This window comes from Delphinus delphis, chromosome 2 (assembly GCF_949987515.2).
Source record: "Delphinus delphis chromosome 2, mDelDel1.2, whole genome shotgun sequence".
Classification (NCBI taxonomy): Eukaryota; Metazoa; Chordata; class Mammalia; order Artiodactyla; family Delphinidae; genus Delphinus; species Delphinus delphis.
In genome coordinates this window covers 115,896,158-115,916,828 of record NC_082684.1, presented here as the reverse complement: position 1 = coordinate 115,916,828, position 20,671 = coordinate 115,896,158, and the positions used below count along the sequence as shown (strand labels likewise).

Below are 20,671 nucleotides of genomic sequence, written 5' to 3'. Positions count from 1 at the left end.
CTTAGGGCCCTCGGAGGGCCTGGGGGCCGAGGCCTCTGTCCTCGAGCCATCTCGCCTAGAATGCTGCCCAGGGATGGGCTGGGGGCCCAGCGAGGATCTCACAACCTAAGATTTGGTCAAAGCCTGAGTGCTCAAGAGCCCACTCTCAGGAACAACTGCTACCCCCTAAAAACCAACAGGAGCGCGAAGGCGCCCACTGATGTGAGTCGGCAACACCAAGACAGCCCACGCTTCGTCATGTGCTCTAATATTGCTATCACCCACTGCCCACATCTAAACCTTCAAGCCAGGTCCCCCACTCGCCAAAAGATGAGACCCGCAGGCCGAGAGGAGGCAGAGGAGGGGGCGAGAGGCCAGGAGAGGGGCGGTGCCCCTCTGGTCCTCGGGCTGTCGCTGGCCCCGGGGCAACCCTGGCCCACCAGGCAGGGGCCGGAAGGGGTGAGGTGGGTAACGCCTGCAGGGGGTCAAATGGTTGTATTTGGGTGGGTGCTCAACGACATATTTGCTGAGTAAACCTCCCTTGCTGGGCTGAAGGCGAATCCCCGTTGATAAATCCATCATTACCGTTCGGATTCAGGGAGGCAGCCGCGCCACTAAATTCATCTTACATTTGTAGCGCTTTAATAGACATTTATTAAATGCTTTTAGAGAGAGGCATGGGGCGCGTGATTACATCCTAGTTATAGACAGAACATAAAGACCTACGTTAACACCCATTTGCAGGAAGGAAGGAAGAGGTGGGGAGGGGGCTAGTAAGGCAGAGGGATGGAGCTAGGAGAGATGGGGCGGGCGGGGACACAGAGCCTGGGCGTTATTAGCCAGGGCTGCCTGGTGGGGAGCAAGGCGGCAGCCGCGGGAAGTCTCCGACTGCTGCGGAGCGGAGAAGTCCTGGCTCGCCTCGCAGTTCCCTGGGCTTCCCCTTTCCCTGCACCCCACCCCCCTTCCGCGTGGGGGGCTCGTATTCTCTGCCACAGCACAAGGGATATTCGTGCTGCCTCCGCTGACCCTTTTCGGTCCCCACCCCCCAGCTCCTCCTTTACTTTATTTCAGGCCTCTCCAACTGAGACTCTTTGGAGCAAACTAGGGAGAGAGGGAAGGGAAGCCCCCGCACTTCAGGACCCCGCGAGCTACTTTAAAGCATCCTCTCCCCCACCCACCCCCCAAACCAGTTAACCAGAGAGCTGAGCCAGGGCTCCCTCAACACAAAGCAGACAGACGCTTTGGCCTCAGGGTGGGATAGTCCCGCTCGCTCCAAGGGTTCTTTGGCCCGACACGCTCTGCTTGTGGATCCCTCCTCCGCCCGGCGCCAGGAGGGAGCCAAGCCACCTTTGCACCTCCGACCATCATCCTGCCTGGGGACCTGCCCTAGGCTAGCCCCGCGCCCCTCGACCTCAACCTCAGGGAGCTGGGCCTGCGGGAATGTCTGGGCCTACAAAGGGCCTAACCCCTTCCTGAGCGCCCCAGGGCCTCACCTAAAGGCCCAGTCTCCGGGCTCCGTCAGTTCTGCGCAGGCCCTCGCTCCCCGGGGACGCAGCCACCAACCCCGGCCGGGGACAGCCTGAGTCAGGACTCCGAGCCCTCTCTGGCTCCTGGTAAGGAACACTTCTGCTATCTCAAAGTTGCCATAAGAAAATAAATACAAGTGACACTGTGCTGGGCCAAAGCTCATTAGTTCGTTGTCCAGGCCTAATAAAGAAACAGAGGCGCAAATTATAGAGTTCAGCTTCAACACACGCTCTGTCACCCGATATCAGCGGACGGCGAACCTGATTCCAATTGCTCCGAACTTGCTGCGTAGTTCGCCCCCCACCCCCTCCTTGCGAGCAGGAGGTTGGGTGGAAAAATATAGTTCCAAAGGGGGTAATGATCAAGCTTTTCCTCTCGGAAGCCTGCGCCACCTCATTTCCCATCAGTAATCCCAATAAAATTAACGTCGTGGCTGCAATTGAAAAGAGGAGGGCCCGCGACACTCCTGAAATAACACCCTCTCCCCCAGCAAAAGGTAAAAAGCAAAACGGCCCTTTGTTCAGCTAATTAACGAAGGCCCAACTCCGAAAGCAGATGTGTTTGCTTAGCTAATCACAAGCATGTTTCTTTCAAGGAACGTCATTTAGAGGGGGCTGCTCCGGGGGATGGGAAAGGGGGACACAGCACCCCCCCTCACCAGGCCCTCTCTGCCTCAGGGGTCTCTCACCCCAGACTAAGATCCACAGGCTAAATCCGGGTAGCCCATCTCTTACACCTCTCTCCCCCTTGGTCCTACCCCAGAGGCCCACATGGCACCTAGGCGCTTGCTCGAATGCCAAGCCTGCAAGACGCAAGGAGGGGGGGGATGAAAAGTTTTAATGACACAGATGCCATATTAAATGAGGCAGTTTTACAATTCACTTTGAATAAGACACTTATTACAAGTGTGTTATCAGAAGGACGATAAGATTTATAACTCCAAGAGTCAGCTTTTCTCCTTAATGACAATGGATGTTAAGGAGAGGAAATCTGTTCTCTATTAGAAGAGATGAGAGTCGCTTCCCTGTTTTCGGGCATTTACAGATGCGTCCAAGAGGGCAGATACCAAGTCCCTTTGTGTCTCCTTATGAAAAATTCTCTTTCCCCTTTGGCTATGAAACCGGGTCCCCTGGCTGGGTTAGCACCTCGCTCAGTTTTTGAGCGTGAGTTTGAGAGAGGAAAAAAAGAGAGAGAGAGAGGGGAAGGGAGATAGAAGTGGGGATGGAAATGGACGGGGTGGGGGCCGTTCTCAGCCCTCCAGTTCACGCAGTAAAACTATTTCCACGTCTTTCTTTGCCTTACAAAAGATAGCTTTCCCCTAAACCAACAGAGTAAGCAAACTTTAAAAAACTGGGGTCCTATTACAAACCAACGCCCAGCACTAACTGCTTTAAAATTACTGCATAATTAGATTTAGTTGAATTTCACCATTAATTAGGCAGCCGCACTGCAGGGAGCCTTTGAAATCTGAGAAAATGGGAAAAATCATCTGAAGCACGTTTTTTAAACCTAACTTCAATAAATCTTGACGCGGCCCAGAATTCAGAGTACCTCACTCCCCTCCCAGGCGGCTGAGGGTAAGGGTCTCCAGGCCTGGGCTGGAGTTGCAGTTGGACGTAAGGGGCGATTCCCCCGTCGACTGAAGGCTCAGCCCGGGCCAAGACACTGTCTCTCCAGAGGCTCTCAGAAGACCCTCTCTGGGCGGCCAGGTCTGTCCCACGGCCGACCTCGCCTCCTCTCAAACCTATTAGATAAAGGGGATCCCCCGCTGTGAAGTGCTCCTGTCAGGGGCGCCGTCCACGCCGGCTCACACATTTCTAGCGCCTGCGACCGCCCGCCCGGAACCCGCCCTCGGCCCCTGCGCACCCCCAAGTCAGCCCTCCGCCCAGAAAGCCAGCTTTCCTCTAAGTTTGCCATGCAAGCAGCAAGTTGTGCCCACGTCCGGCGGGGATCTCAGCCCGGTCCCCACCCCCCAGCTCGGAGGAGGCCCCGGCACAACCCCCCGGCGCAGCCCCTGCATTAATGAGCGCGAGAACTGACCGAGGTCTGTTAATACTGGCCTCTCCCCCTCCCCCTATACCATTCAAACATTTAAGATCACGGTTGAGGATACAGACTTTTTCTCATTTGGTTCTTGTTGGGAGGGGAGGCCTGAAATAAACTCTCCGGATTATAAGGGGGAGGGAGCGAACAGAGAAGGGGATACTGTGTCACCAATATGTTCCCTAGTAATTCTGCTGCTTTAATTACAGAATAATCGAGGACCGCACTCACTCGCCAGAGAGTTTAAAAGAGGGTTTTCTGCCTGCAGATGGAATGGCCTTTAGCCGCCCCCCCCCTTTTTTTTTCTTTTTGGTAACCAATGTGTTTTCTATTACCCGGCCCTGCCGTGCCTGGCAGCCCGGCGCTCGCGGTGCAATGGGAGACGCCATGTTGGCTCAGCTCATAGGACCAAGTCAAAAGCGAGCTTCGAGGCAGAGTTTCACACGCTCGAGCTCCCCCTGACCGCCCCCCGCCCGTCGCCGCTTAATGCACATCCCAGGAGTGCAGCTCCGCGCGCCCGGCACCCCGGACTTTCCGGGGTCGCGGGCGGAATTCCGCCGCACGTAAGTGGGGGGCGGGGGCTGGGGGGGCAGGCACTTTTCAGCAGCTGCTGCCAACTCCAGGCTCCCGTCCCCGCAGCCGGCCGGATGCTAACCCAGCGGTCTCCGCGGAACCAGCCCCGGACGTCGCCCGCTAACTTTGAGCCCCAGTCCCTGGCGGCCCAGAGAGAACTCTTGGTGAAAGGCCGAGGCAGGACGACCGCGAGCCGAGCGAACAGGCTAGAATTCACCGTCCCCCACCCCAGCTTAGTCTTCCCCCCAGGTTTGTTTGAAAGTGTCGAGAAGCAGCGACCGACCCTCTCCCTCTCCCTCTCTCTCTCTCTCTCTCTCTCTCTCTCTCTCTCTCTCTCTCTCTCTCTCTCTCTCTCTCCCTCTCCCTCCTCAGACTATTGTTGCATCTCGCCTCTAACTGGGTTCTCTCACTCCCCCGAGCACCAACAGGAGGAGGGGGAGCGGGGTTGGGAAAAGAAATAAAGCGAGCTCAGATCAGATGGAGGAAAAAAAAAAAAAAAAAAAAAAAAACCAGCAAGGAAAAAGAGACACTTAAAGGGAAAGAGTCGCCATGTTTAGCAGCTTTTTAAAAGATCTCGTCAATTTCACACAGAACGCACTCGCTGGGTCCCAGCCCTCGTCTTTTGTCCAATTCAGTCGCAGCAAAGATCTTTTGTTCTAACTCAGCGTGAAAAGAAAAACTTTCTTTAAATGCAATAAACTTAAACCAAACTCAAGACTCTAAACAGATCCTCCTCCGGCCACTCTAAACATATACAAGGGGTTTTGTTTTAACCGTTTGAAAAATTTTGGGTCCTGTTTTTCTGCCTCGCAGACCCCAAGCTCACTGCTGAAACTTAGAGAGAGTGAGAGAGAGATTTCCAACGTCTAGAACACATGCTTAAAGCATAATAAAACAGGGACTGTCTTTTGCTTTGAAAATCATAAATTATAATTTAATGCCAATAATAATTTACAACAAATGGCTGTTTACAATAAACTAACACAAAACAAACAAGGAAAAGGCCTGTGTTTTACTTATTAGAGAAACTTCACACACTCACATGGATAGCACTTGCAAGAGGAGAAAAACAACAACCTACAAAACCTCGATCTAGAGGTCAGCGATGTTCTGCCATAAGAACATACTTGTATTTATGTATGTATATATCTACAGAAAGAAGCTGAGGGTCAGATGGAGAACTCCGCTCAAATGCACAAATCAGACAGATTTTTCTGGTCTACATGTATTGACTGGAACTGAGTATCAAAGTTTAATACACTTTACAAAATGATCCCTTTTCTTTCACATCCCCTTACCCACCACCCCCTTTTAAAATCAAACCACGGCACGGGATAGTGGTGGGGCTGCTGCAAAGCCTCAATAGGAACAAAAATTGCAAAAGCTCCCACACACCGAGCTTCCTCCGAACCAGGAAAAGAGAAAGAGGAAAAGACTCCAAAACAAGATACTTCCAAATCCGCACACCCTGTAAAGTTTCCTTCTTTCTTTCTCTTCCTTTTCTTAATTTGGCTTTTAAGGACAAAGGATCCCAAGAGCAGTACAGGCTGCATCTACACAATCTGAAATGTCAAAATGTCGACGTGTTTTTATGTACAGAACTCCAATGGAAAAGATTCCCTTGACCTGTGGTCATGCTCTCACAGAATGAACGTACGGGGGGAGGGGGGAGGAAGGCCAACTGCAAGTTATCATATATACATTAAAAATAAACCCTTCAGCCGCTCTAAGCTATACCACTGAATTTGAAATCCTCTCAACAACCACACTAGATGAGAACCACAGAATATTTTTAAAAATCACACCTACTTAAGGAAAAACTCATTGCAAACAACTGCCTTCTATTTACAAGGCTGTGATAGCCTGCTTGAACGGTCTTCTGCGTAACTGTCAGAAATGTACAAAACAGTATTTTTTTCCTGATCATAAAATAGATACTGATCTCAAGATTTCTAATACTTTTCACAATACCTTCCCTAAGCAGGCACTTAAGTGTGACAAATATAAGGGCCTTTTTTTTTCCTGGAAAATCCATTTTTAATTAAAAGAAGGATTAGGTGAATAGGGGTGGTTTACTATATCAGTATGGCACTTCCTAAACCATAGATAAACCATTAACTTCAGCTCCCCCCACACACACACCCAAATTAAACAGGCAAATACACTAGTCTACCTTTGAACAAACTGGCTGAGGGGAGTAAACAAATAGAGCCCCCGGCCCAGCTCAGTGAGAGCTCACAGGGGCTTCTCGAAGGAAAGACAGTGAGTGGGGACAGCCAAACAGGTTTCAGATATCAAATAATATTTTAATTTCTGAATACTTTCAATTTTCCTTGGAATATAACACACAAAGACTCGACCAAACAGTTCAGTTATTATAACTTTTACAGTATACAGAAATGTTGCACTTAAAAAAAAACCTTCAGTTTTTTTAAAACACAAACTGTAAACTCTAAGATACTGAATCAATCACGTTACCTATAAGTGCCAACAGTGTTATTTTGTCATGCTGATTTCAATGGTATTTTTTAAAAAGGGAAAATATCAACAATTATAATACAAAGGGTTTGCAAATATACAAACAGATATAGGATTTTCATAACAATTCAAGAAGTAAGCGGGACCCAATTCAAATTACAAAAGTTCACTTTTTATTCAAAACCTCAGCATGTGTCTTGGACACATTCCTTGGCTGCCAATAAATTCCACAGTTCATTCTCTTTCTTAAAATATTTTTAAAAAGCTAGGTTTGTCATGGTATCTTTTTTTGGGGGGGTGGGGAGGGTAGGGGAAGTTAAGTGTTGTATGTGGTTCCTCCAGTTCTCAAATTAGAGTGCTCAACTTCACCTAAAATTTTTGGTCACCACTTGTAAGTGCGTTTCCATCATCTTTGAGTTGCCTTTTAAAGTTTTATGTCTTCCTATGATATTTTCATGGACTGAGTTTTAATTCTTGCAGAACATATATTTTAAGGATACACAGTTTTTAAGAAGCCAAGATTATATCAAAACTTATTATAGAACCACAGAATAAACTGGTTTGGAACCAGAAAAGTACAAAAAAGAACAGCTAGAGGTACATAGACACAGGACAATTAATAATTTGGAAAAAAAAAGACTTACTTTCTCCATTCTGCTAATTTTTCTCCCAATCTCCTTAAATGCACTTTTAGCAATATTTTTCCAAAATTTACCAAAAAAAGAAAAAGACTAATTTCCTTTTTATACAAAAATGATAAGTAGCAAGTTGTTCTGAACGACACAGGAGTTTGTTTTTTTTAATGCATTCTGTAAAAGTTCATTTGACAGTCTTTTTTTTTTTGGAAATTCACAGTCCATTAAATTCTTCCCCTCTCTTCTTTTAGCAAACTTGTAACATCCTTTTATATCCTTTCTTAATAGAAGGAATTTAAGCAAACAAACCAGTCTTTTGCCTTTTCTTTCTCTCTGTTTCACTCCCCCTTCTTATCTTGATTTATTTATTTATTGAATTGCCATATACGGCCAGTTAAAACTGCTGCCGGACAGTAACATATCCCGGATGAGGGTTTCGATGGGGGTTTTACCTACCAAACGGACGAAAAACAATTGCTCTATGACTGAGGAGGAGACCGTGCGGAGGGAAGGGAGACGAAGCAAAAGCTTTCCGAATCGCGTTGGTTGGTTGGGGTACTGGCTCCTAACGTATTCTTCCAAAGCACACTGGGACTTTTCCTGCAAGCTTTCCACATGGGCTACATCAGAGAGACCACAGGCATCTGGAAGAAAGTTTAAAAAAAAAAGAAGAAGAAGACGAAGAATTCAGTCATCAGATTAAGAGGTCTGAAATGGGTCACATGAGGTGTGTGTACGGTGCTCTGTCAAACTGCCCCAACCGGAGTTGGAGCAAATGCCTACATACTGAAAACTGGGATGGAGGGGGTTGGGGGGGTGGGGACCGCAAGAGATGGTCCTGGGGTATTTGCTTTAAAATAAAAACACAGCTCAATGCGTTGCAGGCTTTCCCTGTCCGAGTCCTCAGGCTTGGTCACTGGGAGGCCCAAGCGAAGTGCATTGGGTAAATCTGGCCCAGGTCAGTAAACAGACAGACAAACAGATGAAACCAAAACTGCCAGTGCTCTGCCCCCTCCTCCTCTGTAAATAATAGTTTGGCTTATAATTATACAGTGTGTGGGGGGGGCAACAACCTGGCCCAGCCCCGGGTAATGGCGCCCACGACCCAGCCTCAGATTCTCCCCAAAGAGGGCGACTCATTTTTCTCCAGTCTTTGAAACTGATTTAAGTGGCCCTTTAAAACTGATCTTGTCAGTTTAGCCTATTGAAGGGCAGCCATGCAAACTGTGATCTCTCTGTTCATTTGAGCTGTTTCTTTTCCCTCCTTTTCTTCTCTCTCCCTTTTTCTCCTACTACCAGCCCCCCCTTATTTATTTATTTTTTTTTACACCCAGGTCCCTGCAAGAAGAGACCCCTCCCCGTTATCTTCAGGAAAACACTTTTCTTTTTCGGATACGTGAAAATACAATAAGTGCCTTTGAAATGAGAGGCTTCTCAGTGAAGGCAGTGCAGGTTGTGACCTGACCTTTGGGGGCTCCCCAGGCAAGACGAGGGCTAACACATGCATACTGTGAATTCTTAAAGCAGATATTCAAAAAGAGCTGCCACCACGTCCACCCCAAGAAACAGAACACACATACAATCTCCTCATGTGTGGATCTAGGACTTTGCATGTATACAGAATGCATTGGTGTCTGTGATCAGGAATTAAAAGATCTGTTTGCATAGGACTCCTTCTTACAGCGGACTGTCTCAGAATCAGATAACAGGAACCTTTATCTCTTTGTGAGGTGATTTGCATTCTCCACACAGGCCTCTACATTTTGCAAATAGTAATAAATTAAACTGTTACGACAGTATCAGACATTTCTTTCCTTGGAAGACCAAGGGTAAGTCTAAGAGCTAACAAGGATATCAAGAAATGAACCACCACCCAGATGGTCTGGGAACTTGGGCTGGGTTAGGGTTTTGGGAAGGGGTGAAGGTGCCTATAGGCTAGGGGAAGATTCTGCCTGTACCTCTGCATCAGGCAAATGTTCTAGTTATGACAGGTCCCCCGAGAAAAATAATCCAGATCCAAGCCTCTGCATACAGCTCTTCCTTGCCCAGACACTGTCCTTTAATTGATTACCTAAGGACTTTCAAAGGCAGAATTTGGGGTGGCAGTGGAGGCAGTGGATTTTATGTGAAGAGCAGCAATATGTAAAAGACAGTGGGTTAAGGACTCAGAACCTGCAATAGATTCAGCTAATGACTTGGGCCCCCAGAATTCCTTGGAACAGTAAGGAAGAGACTGTGGATCTTTTTGTCTGCCACAGGAATTCCACAGCTCTCCTCGTGTCCTGATTACAAGCTGCAAAACCTGCAGTGGGTGACTAGGTTCCAAGCCCTACCCAGGTCCAGATGTTTGTTATCCTGAACTGGGAACCCCTTCCCCTCTCAGCCGTGACAAAGGGATCAGCTGACAACTTAGAACAGGAATGTGGAAGGGGTGATTTCCACCCACCTGGGCTCTGCTGAACTCAGCCTGGAGGCAGCCAAAAGGCTCAGGTGTGGCCCAAAGTGGTAAGCCAGACACCTTCAACAATCGTTTGGCCTCAAGAGTTAATTAATATTAGGTCTATTACTCACACAGGTTAAACTACCTGCAAACTAATTAGATTTCATAATGCAGTCAATGATGGTTTTATATCTCAAGCAATACTCATACTCAGCCCAAGTTGGCATACACTTTGGGTTATTTGAAAATTGCCTTAACTGTTTGCCTGGGCAGGGGAAGCGAGAGGCCAGAGTCTTCAACCCCCTACAGGCATTCTGAAGAGTTATGATGGCCCCTTTCTTCCTCTTGCCCCTTTCTGACAGCTCTTTCCCCTCTCCTGGCAGTCTGCATTGTTTTAATAAAAATATGATTTTGAAAATTGCTGCCCTCAGGTTGGATGTGCCTGGAGCTCCAACTCCTACTGAATTAGCAGGCAAACTTTTCCCCTGCAGGGGCAAACTTTCCCCTGCAGGGATGATACCAAGACTGCTCCAGTGCCTAGGGGCATCTTCTAGAGGTTCAGCCAGGGTGACAGAGACAGCCATGGGGTAGAGGAGATTCCACAGGCTCAGCTGGCCCAGAGGGCCTGAGCTAAGGGAAGGAGCAGAAGCCTGCATCCTAGTCTGGTGGGAGGGGAACAGGCCTGAGAGGCTTCCCCATGGCCTATTTTGAGAGTCTGTGTCTGAAGCATCCTTCTTGCAACCCAGCCTTCCTCTCCTCTCCCCTCTCCCCAGGACAGGCCTGGTGGGGCCCCAACAGCTATGCAAAGTTCCCATTCCAAGTTGCACAGACAGTTTGGCTTTTTAAGGGGGAGGCTGGGCTAGTTCTGGGGGCTCCGAAGAGTTTAGGCCCTAACTCTGAGCTAGGAGCGCATGGGCATGAGAGGGCAGGGCTCCTTCCTACCTGAGGTGAACAGGACTATGGCCTTGAGGCAGCTGTACTCGGCGGAGTCGACGTGCAGCGCTTTGAGCTTCTCCACTTGCTCTTGGAAGATCCGTATGTGGTCCATAAAGGCGACCACCCGGTCGGCGGACATGGGCGAGGCGTGTAGGCCGGCGGCGGCCAGTAGCGGGGCGACGTGGAGGGGCATGGAGCACTGTGCCGCGTTCAGCACGAACAGCTCGCTCCAGGTGAGGCGAAGCAGGGCCACCTGGTCGGTGATCTGCAGGTCAGGGAAGAAGGGGATGTTCCGGGCCCACTCGACGGCGCTGAAGAGCATCCGCGCGGCCAGTTCGCAAATGTTCTCGATGCCCATGATGTTGTTGGGCTGCATGCACTGGCTGCCGAAGCGCGACGTGGGATAGGGTTCGGCGCGCAGCAGCAGAGAAATATATCCGGACAGGTACGAGTGGCAGTTGAGGGGGTCCCCGTTGGTCAGCGCAAACTGCCCGTGGGTCGGCTGGGTGGGCGGCATCCTGCCCCTCTGCACCGCTGCAGGGAGGAAAGGAGACACTCCGCAGTTAATGACCAGCTTCGTTCCCCTGCTCCCCCGTCAGGGTTTGCCCCAGCCCGACCCCCACCTGACCCAGACCCCGCGGGGCGCAGGAACAGGCAGGCCTGCCCCTCTCACCAGCGCGCTAGGGCCACAGACCTGGGAGTCGCCGGGAGCCCGGCTGCACTCCTCTCAAATCACCACCCAGGCAAGCTCTGGCGGCCAGGGCGGCACACTGGCCTCGGAGGCCCGCTCCGGGCTGGGCGGCCGAGGACCCAGAATTGGCCGCTTTGCCTCGCGGTCCCCGGCACGATGGGAGGGATGGAGCATTCTGGGGGCATCTTTCTTCCTTACTGCTAAACGGCTGATATTTTTTATTGATTGGAGGAGAGGGAGCGGGAGGGGCGAGGCTGGGGGGAGGGTGAGACGCTTTTGCAAAAGACATCAAGCTGCACCCCGGACGGCCTGTGGCCACCCCGGAACCGCTTTCCCCCAACCCCGCAACCCCAGCCCCGCGGGCCACCCCCGGTGAGAGACAAGCTGAGAACCGAGGTCTGGCGGCATCCTAATCGGTGTGCTCGGAGGAAGAGAGACGGAGGGAGAGGGCGGAGAGACAGGCCGGCCGAGGCGAGAGGAAGCCGGGGAGAGGCGGGGAGCGGGCGGCCGGCGCAGCCCGGGGAGGGCCGGGGAGGGCCGGGGAAAGCCGGCCAGGCTCGGGCACGAGCTGTTATCTGACGCCGGACGGGGAGAGTCGCTCTCGCAGAAACACAAAGAAACCGCGGCGTTCGCTCGCCCCAACCCGGAGCCCGCGCCCGGCGCCGAGCGCGCCATTGGCCGAGCACGGCTTGCGGCGCTCGGCGAATTTCATATCACAAAGACCCAACTCGCTCAGAGCGAAAGCAGCCGCCCAGGGCCCCTCGCCCACCCTTCCCCTAACTCCCTATCGCGCTCTCCTCCTTTCAAAAGTGAAAGGAAAAAAGAAAACAGAGGGTTTTTTTTTTTTTTTCAGCCGAATGTTAATCCACGGAGGGTCACATGAGTGCTGCCCGGGCGGCAGCGTTAATACGGCGAAGTGCGTAAAATTGCCATTTGTAATTTGAACCTCCTGTACAAAAGTACAATCTCAGGTTGTTGGGTTTTTTTTTTTTTGGTTTTTTTTTTGAGCGGGTGGGGGCTGGGGAGGGGGTGGGGAGGAGGGACATGTGTTGAACATGCAGGAAAAACAAGGAGACAAAAAAAACTGAGAGGAAAGAGAAGTAAACCAGGCTTTAAAACAACAACAACAAACAACACCCCATCACTTGCAGAAAGGCGAACTCGAATGAACTGGCAGTCAATGCAAAGAAAATTAAAAGAGCCCGAAGAGAGAGTAGAAGAGGAAATCAGTCGGCCAAAGCATGCGGATTTGGGGATCTGGGTTCCAATGCAGAACTTGCTTCTAGTATAAAACCCCTTTCAGCTGCAATACGAAGAGAAGAGCTTGGGGCTTCCGTGTCCTTACCCAGAGCAGGCTAGCCAAACGCACCCAGGGCCCCGGGACCCCAGGCGAGGGGGGTAGAAATGAGAGGCCAATACCTTCCCGTCTCATGCCCACTTTGAGGCACTTTTTGAGGCGGCAGTACTGGCACTGGTTGCGGTGGTGCTGGTCGATGGGACAGTTCCGGTTGGCGCGGCACGTGTAGCTCAGGTTCCTCCGCACGCTGCGCTTGAAGAAGCTCTTGCAGCCCTCGCACGTGAACTGGCCGTAGTGCTTGCCGCTCGACTTGTCCCCGCACACCACGCACTCGATGTGCTGCTGCTGCTGCTGCTTGTCACCGCCCGGACCGCCAGGGCCGCCCTGGCCGCCGGCCGCCGTCTGGGCCGGCGTGCTGGCCGGGCCCCCTTGGCCGGGCGTCTGTGGCGTGTGCGGGGCGCCGGGCGGCGGGCCGGGCACAGGCGGCGCCTGCGAGGCCTGGCTGCCCTGAGAGCCGGGCACCTCGTCCTGGGGGTCGCGCCACGTGCTGACTACCATTGCCATATCTATGGGGGCCGCGTCCGGACTTCCTGCTCCCCTGGCTGCTGGCGGCGGCGGCTCCCGGGTCTCGGGCTCCGGCGCGCCGCCTTTTGTGTGTGCAAGGGTGCGAGAGGGCGCCCCGGGTGGCTCGGGGTCTGGTTGGTTGAGGTTGGTTAGTTTTTCCTTTTTTGTTTCTGCTTTGCAAAGTTTTGTCGATTGCTTGTCTGGCCCGGTGTGTTTGTTTTGTTTGTTTCTCTCGGCTCAGCTTTGTTGCTTTCGGGGGGCTTTCCGCCGGGAGGGGAGGGGATGGGGCCGGGGGAGAGCAAGTGGGAGCAGAACGTGGAGAGAGAGGGAGGGGAGGGAGAGCTGCAAGTCGATTGTCTGGCTTCAAGACAGAAGTAAGAGGCAAAAAAAAAAAAAAAAAAAATCTCTCCAAAGATCTCCCTCGCTCTCACTCTCTCCCTCCCTCTCTCGTTCACTCTCTCGCTCTCAGAGCTGGTGTGCAGCCGAGGAGTTGGAGGAGGAGGAGGAAGAGGAGGAGGAGGAGGAGGTGGAGGAGGAGAGGCGACTGTCCGGGGGCCAAGTCCAGGGCAGCCCACAGTCAGCCATTCAGGAAAGCCATCGAAATCAGGAGGACTAGGAGAGCAGAGGCGCCGGTCTCGGGCGCACCCAGAGAGCCAGGCAGGCCGGGGCGGAGGCCGGCGGCCCACGGAGTGGCCGGAGCGCTGCCCGGGTCCGGGGGAATCAGCATGAAAGTGGTCCGCGTCGGGCGCTGCGCGGCGTCGTCCTGGCGCTGGGCCGCCGCCGCCGCCTGCCACAGGCGCCCGGCGCGCGCCTCGCTTGCTCCGGCCGCCGCCGCCCGCTTTCGCCGGATAGAGGCCGCTCGCCGCTCCCTGCGGGCCGCCTGGGCCGCCGCCGCCGCTGGAGCCGCCGCCGCCGCCGCCGAAGCCGCCGGGTCGGGCCCGGAGCCGCCGCGTCTAGCGCCGCCGCCGCCGCTGAAGCCGCTGCTGCCGCCGCCGGAGCCGCTGCTGCTGCTGCTGCCGCCGCCGCCGCCTCACACACATAGGGAAAGAGTCAACTCGCCGGCGGCGGGGGAGAAATGATAAAAGAGAGAGAGGAGGGCAGATCACCACCTAGAAGCACATCCTTCGTGCGCAGAGGGGGGAGGAAAAGACGGAGAGAAAGAATGAAAGAGGGGAAAAAAGGCAGCACGGCACCCGGAGAAAGAAGACAACTCGGGGAGAGGAGGAGGAGGAGAAGAAAACACACACGCGCGCACGCACACACACACCGCGGAGAGAAAAGAACAGAGAATCAAAGTGATCAAATATGCTAAAAAGGGGGGCGCGGGAGGGAATGCGATTTATAGGCGCCGGGGCTGGCAGAAGTGGCTTCTCCGCGATCAGCTCACTGAGCTCTCTATATAGTGAACTTTGACACGACTGCTGCAACTTAGCGCACGTTGCCATGGCGACGGCGCGCCTTATAAGGCAGCAGCCGGGGTTGGCCTGGCCAGGCGCGCGCGCACCGCCCCCTCGCAGTCATTGGCCGGAGCGCGGCGGCCCCGCCATGGCGGCCGCGGGCTCAGCCCGGTCCTAGCGCGAGCAGTGTCGCGGCCCTGGCGCGGGGGGCGAAGGGGGGCGGGGAGGGGGCGGCTGTGCCGCCGCCACTGCCAAGCGGGGGATGGGCCCACACTGGCCCCGGGCGCGCGGCCACGGCTCTGTCCGCACCCCGCACCCGAGGTTTCCGCTCCAGAGGGGAGAGGACCGCGGCGCGCACACACAACGCCTCTTAAAGGCTCCGCGAGAGGCTTTGGATGGAATCGAGGACTTCGACTCTCGCAACTTGGCGATGCCACCAAATCCGTTGTTCGCGCACCACCCGGGACTCCCAGCGCATCTTTATGCCCACAGTACCAGAGAAAGAGAAAAGTTCCCCGGTTTCTTTGCAGAGGGGTAGTGGGTGAGGATGGGAAGGTGCCTCGAGCCGAGCTTGCAGGCATTTTCCAAACGAAACATTTGGTCAAATCCGGGTGATGGTAGACCCTTCCCTTAGTATACTCTGATCACTTGCTTGGTTTGGTGGCTATTTTTTTTCTTCCATCCTTCCTTCCTTCCTTTCTTCCTTTCTTTCTTTCTTTTTCTTTCTTTCTTTCTTTCTTTTCTTCCTTTCTTTCTTTCTTTCTTTTCTTCCTTCCTTCCTTCCTTTCTTTCTTTCTTTCTCTCTCTCTCTTTCGTTTTTTTAGAGAAAAGGAGCCGTCAGTGGCTGTGTTTTCCTTGTAGGGTTAACATTTCACAGGAATGTGGCCTGACATTTTAATTGCTCAAATAAAGCATCTCGGATGCTGAGAAGCAGAAATAGACTTCATCTCATTGTCATGATGCAATTAAAATCAATTTTCTTCAACTTTATCCTCTCTCGTTAGTTTCAGCTAACTCCCAAGCCCACGTCCTGCCACACACCCAGTCGTGGTGAGAGGTGAAAAGACCTTTCTGCCCGCTGATGGACAAGCGGAGGCAGCCTCCCAGCGTCCCCTGTGCATACCCTCTGTACACATATGTAAGCGCACATATATCAGATGCGCATTTGTCAATGTACACAGACAAAGGCTTCAGCGACTATGCTTCTAGGTAATAGAACAGTTGAGTACGACTTCATTGTTCCTCAAGTTCCTTTTAAGCATTCATACAGTCATTAAAACACACCCAGAGATTCTGCCCCAAATTGGGAATAATAACAAGTACAACTCACAGGAATCACGCACAAGCCATATTCTTCCTCAGGAGATTCACTGCAATGAGAACAACTTCATCTCCTGTGCCATTCTGCTCAATGTGCTAAAATCATCAAGCCAGTTATGTCTCTGAATTCCAGGGCTTTTGGTTTTAAACATCAAACATCTAGAATTGCCCCTCAGAACACACTGTATTCCAAATCAGTAACCTGTCTGTTGGATTTTGACCAGTTAGTGGATTATGATTATTCAAAATTTATAGAACAAAACTGTGACTCCATCATACACTCTTTGCACCAAGAAAAAACTGTAGACTGGTAATGCAACCAGGTTTATGAACAAGATATTTTACACAAAACATGTTGAGCTTCAGGAAACATGAACACAAAGAGTAAATTAATGACCATAGGAAAGCATCCTTGATAGTTTAAAAAATCGGAGTGATGAAGGATTAAAAAATAATAAACCATACATATAACTGACATGTATAGATTGCACTTTGCACTCAATACCCTTTACACACATGGGGAGAATACGAGGTAGGAACTAAATGAAGATGTAGGCAGATAGGCACTAGTTTATAGGGAAGGAAAGATTCTCCTTATGCTTCATTCTTGAAACCTCCTTAGCCCTCACCCTTCCTCCGCTGAAATCACATATTTCACTAAGGCTGCAGGTGCTGGGATTATTTGGAAGTTGTTAAAAAAAAAAAAAAGAACTATAGTGGACACTGAGCTATCATAAACCTGGTGTGTAATGAGATTGCCATAGAGCAAAGCCAGGCAGAAAATTTCAGGTTGATTAGAGACACAATATAACTTTCTCCTAAAGAGGACGAGAAGGATGGAAAAGAAATCATTTCGGAGAAGGCTGTGCTTTTTTTTTTTTTTTACTCTTTTTCTTTTCAACCTCTATGATTTGAGGAATTTCCTAATGCTACAAATGTCAGTAGATTAGGGGCAAACTCAGCAGAGATGTGGTAGGGCTGGGGTTGAGATAGAAAATCTAATGGGCATCCCCATCTCAATTTAATAGAAGATATAACTGATTATAAGGAAATCCTAAACTCGCCTCTTGGGTACAGACACTTCCATGGCAAGATCACCTTTTACAAACATGCAGTCGGAAATTTTTGAGGAAGAAGAGCTTCTCCAGGACACTTTGAGATTTTTGGTATTTGAAGTACGCTCTGATGGCTTCAGATTTAAAATGAAGGATTTCCCAACCATCTCCTACAGCTCTGGATCCTGATAGGCATACAACCACAGGGCTGCCAATAAGTCAGAGGTGTTTTACTCTGTATTTTAGGACTCATTCAGTTATGGGGGTGCTATTAAAAAGCCAAAAAACAAAAACAACAAAAAAATGACCATTTCAATTGTAGTTAATTTATTGTATAGAAGAAGAGAGAAGACTGCAGACTGAGAAGAAAAACAAGGAGAAAATATTTTAAAATGTCTTCTTCTGAGATGCTCATATTCCTTGATTAAAACAGCTCTAAGGCTAAAAGATAAATATCAATATGTTGTTACTGTTTTTTTTTTTTTTTTAAGAAAATCCAGCCCAGTCTTTTATTGTAGATGTAAATTTATTTTAATGAGAAGAATGGCAAGCTTTAATTTGGCCGGAGAAAGTTGAAAAAACATTTGTTTTACTGTAGGGGGAAAAAAAGCCACCCAGGAATATGATTTTCTTCCAGAAAGTGGCTGTAATTCTCCACAAATTAAATCATAATATGAATACAGACCTCAGCAAATGTCGAGATTAACTCTGAACTCAGTAGAAACCAGTTCTGTCCACCAGGATTCATTGAATTCCTCCTTCCCCTCAATCTAGTCCGTGTGTGTTTTTCTCTTCCACCACACTGGAGCTCCATGAATAGAGAAAGGGGCTTCCATTGTGTCTCTCTGAACTTCCAAGTCAATGCAATTTTTAACCACTGGCTTGTGGTACTTTGAAAATCACCAGGGGCTGTCAGAGTTGGGTCCTCTGAAAAATTTACAGTGCTAAATCAGAGCATATGCTGGGAGGGAAAAAATTGCTTAAGATTGGAGCAAGTACAGTATCTGTCTGCCCCCTAGTGTAAGAGTCCTCGCTGCCTAAAACGCAACTTTAAAAGAAAAGAGCTCTTAAAGGGAAACGACTTTGAGCTCACGTAGGCATAGCAGAATGAAACTTCTGTACATTTTAATCTGAATAATTCTTCAGGGTTTAAAATTAATTGGCTCTGGCTTGGTTGGACCGGACTCCGATCTCGCCACCTCTGCGTTTCCTGAGTCACTGCCGGAGAGGTGATGATTTTTTTTTTTTTTTCTGAACTGGGTTTATGCGCGTCCCCCTCACCCCCTCCTCTCTTTTTTCTTTCTCTGTCTCTGTCGTCTCTCTCGCTGGCTTTTTAAAAATGAGGAACCGTTCCTTGAACGTTCTGGACAGAGCACAGAATTGCTTAAGTCAGCCCGACACGGTTGTAATAGACAGCAAAAAGGTAAACGTTTGCCTGAAATCCGCACGCCAGCTCCACTACCCCGCCCGATGGTGAGTACCCTTCTCGTTGCGATTCTCCTAGCTTAACCGAGCGCTCTGCTCCCCGAGCCGCGGGCGAGGGCGCCGGGCAGAGCTTTTCTCCCTCCCTGCCTGGCTGGATGTCAGTTGCACAAGGTTGCAAAATACAGCGCAGAGGCAGATCGAACAGTAAATTCTGACGCTTAGTGCGAGCCTAGCAGCTCCTTTGCTAGAAAACCGAGTCGTCTATTGCTTGGAAAAACACGCTTATAGGACTGGTTTTTAGTTTGCTCTAGCGAAGGAAATGAGTTTGAGGAGATGGGAGGCACCGCAGTCTTTACGCTTCGGTTTAATCATATTTTGGCAGCTTCGCAATTGTATTTTCCCCTTCTCCCCGCCCCCCACCACCTCTCCTACCGCACACATGTAATAAAATATGGCAAGGCATTGAATTGACTGTCCCCCCTTCCCCGAACACCTTAAACCACAGTCCTAGGCATTTCATACACGTTAGCAATCCGATTTTTTGAAAATCCCCAAGTCATCCCCAACCCCACACAGCACAAGGAGGAAAGTGAGAAAGGAGAGAGAGAGAGAGAAAAAAATACTGTAAGTAAACATACCAAAACCATATTTGCCTTGTTCAAGGTCCCAAACCGCTTGCATCTTCCTTCTAAACTGGAATAACTCTCCTTTAGTTTGGCGGGTGAAATAAATGCTTTGTTGGCCCCCTGAAAAGATGTGTCTTTGATAATTAAAGAGAATCTCCTCCTCGGTGTTTATCTAAGCGATTGTGCAAACTGATAAAAAGTAGGCACTAGCCTGCAGGGAAAAAGAGGAAAGGTGAAGGGAGAGATCTTCCACCTCAGGGAAGTGCTTCCCCATGTATTAGGCGCTCTCAGCCTTGGAAAGCCCTGCACAGTAACTTTAGAGAGACGAGGTTTCAGGGAGCTTTGTACATAGCTGCTGAGGAATGCAAGCCTCGCCTTTAAGAAAAAAAACCCCAAACCGTAGGTAGGAGATGTCTGGAGTGATCCTTGTCTCTCATCTCATTCCTTAGAAGGAAGAGTGCGTTGTTACACCTTGTTTGGGGCTGGAAAGACGAGACTTTAAAAACACCCGTCCAATTGAAAAAAATCTCCCAACTTAATGAGTTTAGTCGGAGGCTGGAGCTAACGGCTCAGCCTCAGCAGAAAACCGCCAACAACTATAGGCGATATTGCAGAGCAAAGACGACCCAAGGCACAGCCAAATTCCACTGTTTGGGGTCGAGAGGGATGGAGGCTAATCCTAAAGCAAGTTGGAAAAAAACAGAGGTGGGAGAGGAGGGGAAAAAAGCAGCAGCCTCGCAGACTGGCAGACAGGCTCCCCTCACCCTAGATCAAAGATAGAACTTGAAACAGGAGGGCAACATCTTTCCTAGGAATCCGTTGAAATCCTCATTTTCTACTTTTAACTCAACCCCCCCCAAGTGATTTTTCCTTCTCCCCTGCAGATTCATGTCCCCCCTTCCCAGTTCCCCTTCTAGAACTTTCCTGAAGAGGAAACCTATTTCTTTGGGGGGAGGGGTTTCCCCACTTTCTGTCTTCAGATAATGCATGCTTAATTCACCCCCTCTCTACATCCACCTCCCAAAATGAATAAAGGAAGCAGGAATACAGTAACTAGCAAAATTTGAGAATAAACTATGCTTCCCCTCGCAGTTTAATACCGTTTTAACTAATGGAATTTTTTTGTTTTGTTTTAAGAGAAGAATAATGGGGAAACACGGATCTTTTATTTTAGGAAACTGTTATGGTAAGATGTATGTCAGACTTGACAAATGGAACTAACCCTCTTCGGCTGCTTCTTGTCCTTGTCTTAAACAGGAATTAAGTTAAACACAGTGCTGAATGTTAATTACATGTTTACTGGCTAATGAAAATTACAAATAGTTTTGCCACCTCAAACAATGATGAAAACTCTGAAGACACTGTAATTATATACTTTGAGGGAAATAACTCAGAATATTGATCATAAGAAGTGTAAATCTTTTTTTAACTATTCATTAATACCATAAATATGGGCTACAGAAGTTTTTCCTTGTGGTTTGTCTCATCAGTTATACGAGTGGATGGATGGTGAGGCTTCTCTGGGGAGGTGATGAACTCATTCTCTTATAGAAGGAGGCCACTTGTGTAACTGGGGATGCCCCCCTCCCTTTCACCCCCGCCCCCTTTAACCCCAGCAGAAGGTCGAGGGATAGTTGAACAGGGGGGCCGGGCTCAGGGCAGGTGAAGGTGATCACAGCTCAGCC

The 20,671-nt window shown here is 50.1% G+C and overlaps 1 protein-coding gene and 1 long non-coding RNA gene across 6 annotated transcripts in view; one reads left to right on the top strand and one right to left on the bottom strand.

Annotated features, from left to right (window-relative positions):
* Positions 1–4,221: 4,221 nt before the first annotated feature.
* On the bottom strand, positions 4,222–19,505 carry NR2F2 (nuclear receptor subfamily 2 group F member 2). 4 transcript variants are annotated; one of them, XM_060005494.1, is made up of 3 exons: positions 18,999–19,505; positions 10,618–11,145; positions 4,222–7,879 (listed from the first exon to the last, which is right to left on the bottom strand). In XM_060005494.1, exons 1-3 carry the CDS (start codon positions 19,039–19,041, stop codon positions 7,605–7,607), a joined length of 846 nt encoding a protein of 281 aa, XP_059861477.1. In that variant the 5' UTR covers positions 19,042–19,505; the 3' UTR covers positions 4,222–7,604. The 4 variants fall into 4 exon arrangements, with proteins under 4 accessions (XP_059861477.1, XP_059861476.1, XP_059861478.1 ...); XM_060005493.1 differs by lacking the exon at positions 18,999–19,505 and adding an exon at positions 12,722–13,473; XM_060005495.1 differs by lacking the exon at positions 18,999–19,505 and adding an exon at positions 12,648–12,740.
* LOC138414000 (uncharacterized) overlaps positions 18,023–20,671 on the top strand; it is a 77,099-nt gene continuing 74,450 nt past the window's right edge. For both annotated transcript variants that reach the window (XR_011246377.1, XR_011246376.1), the window contains exon 1: positions 18,023–18,408. This is a non-coding gene — a long non-coding RNA (uncharacterized lncRNA). The remainder of the gene's footprint in view (positions 18,409–20,671) is intronic.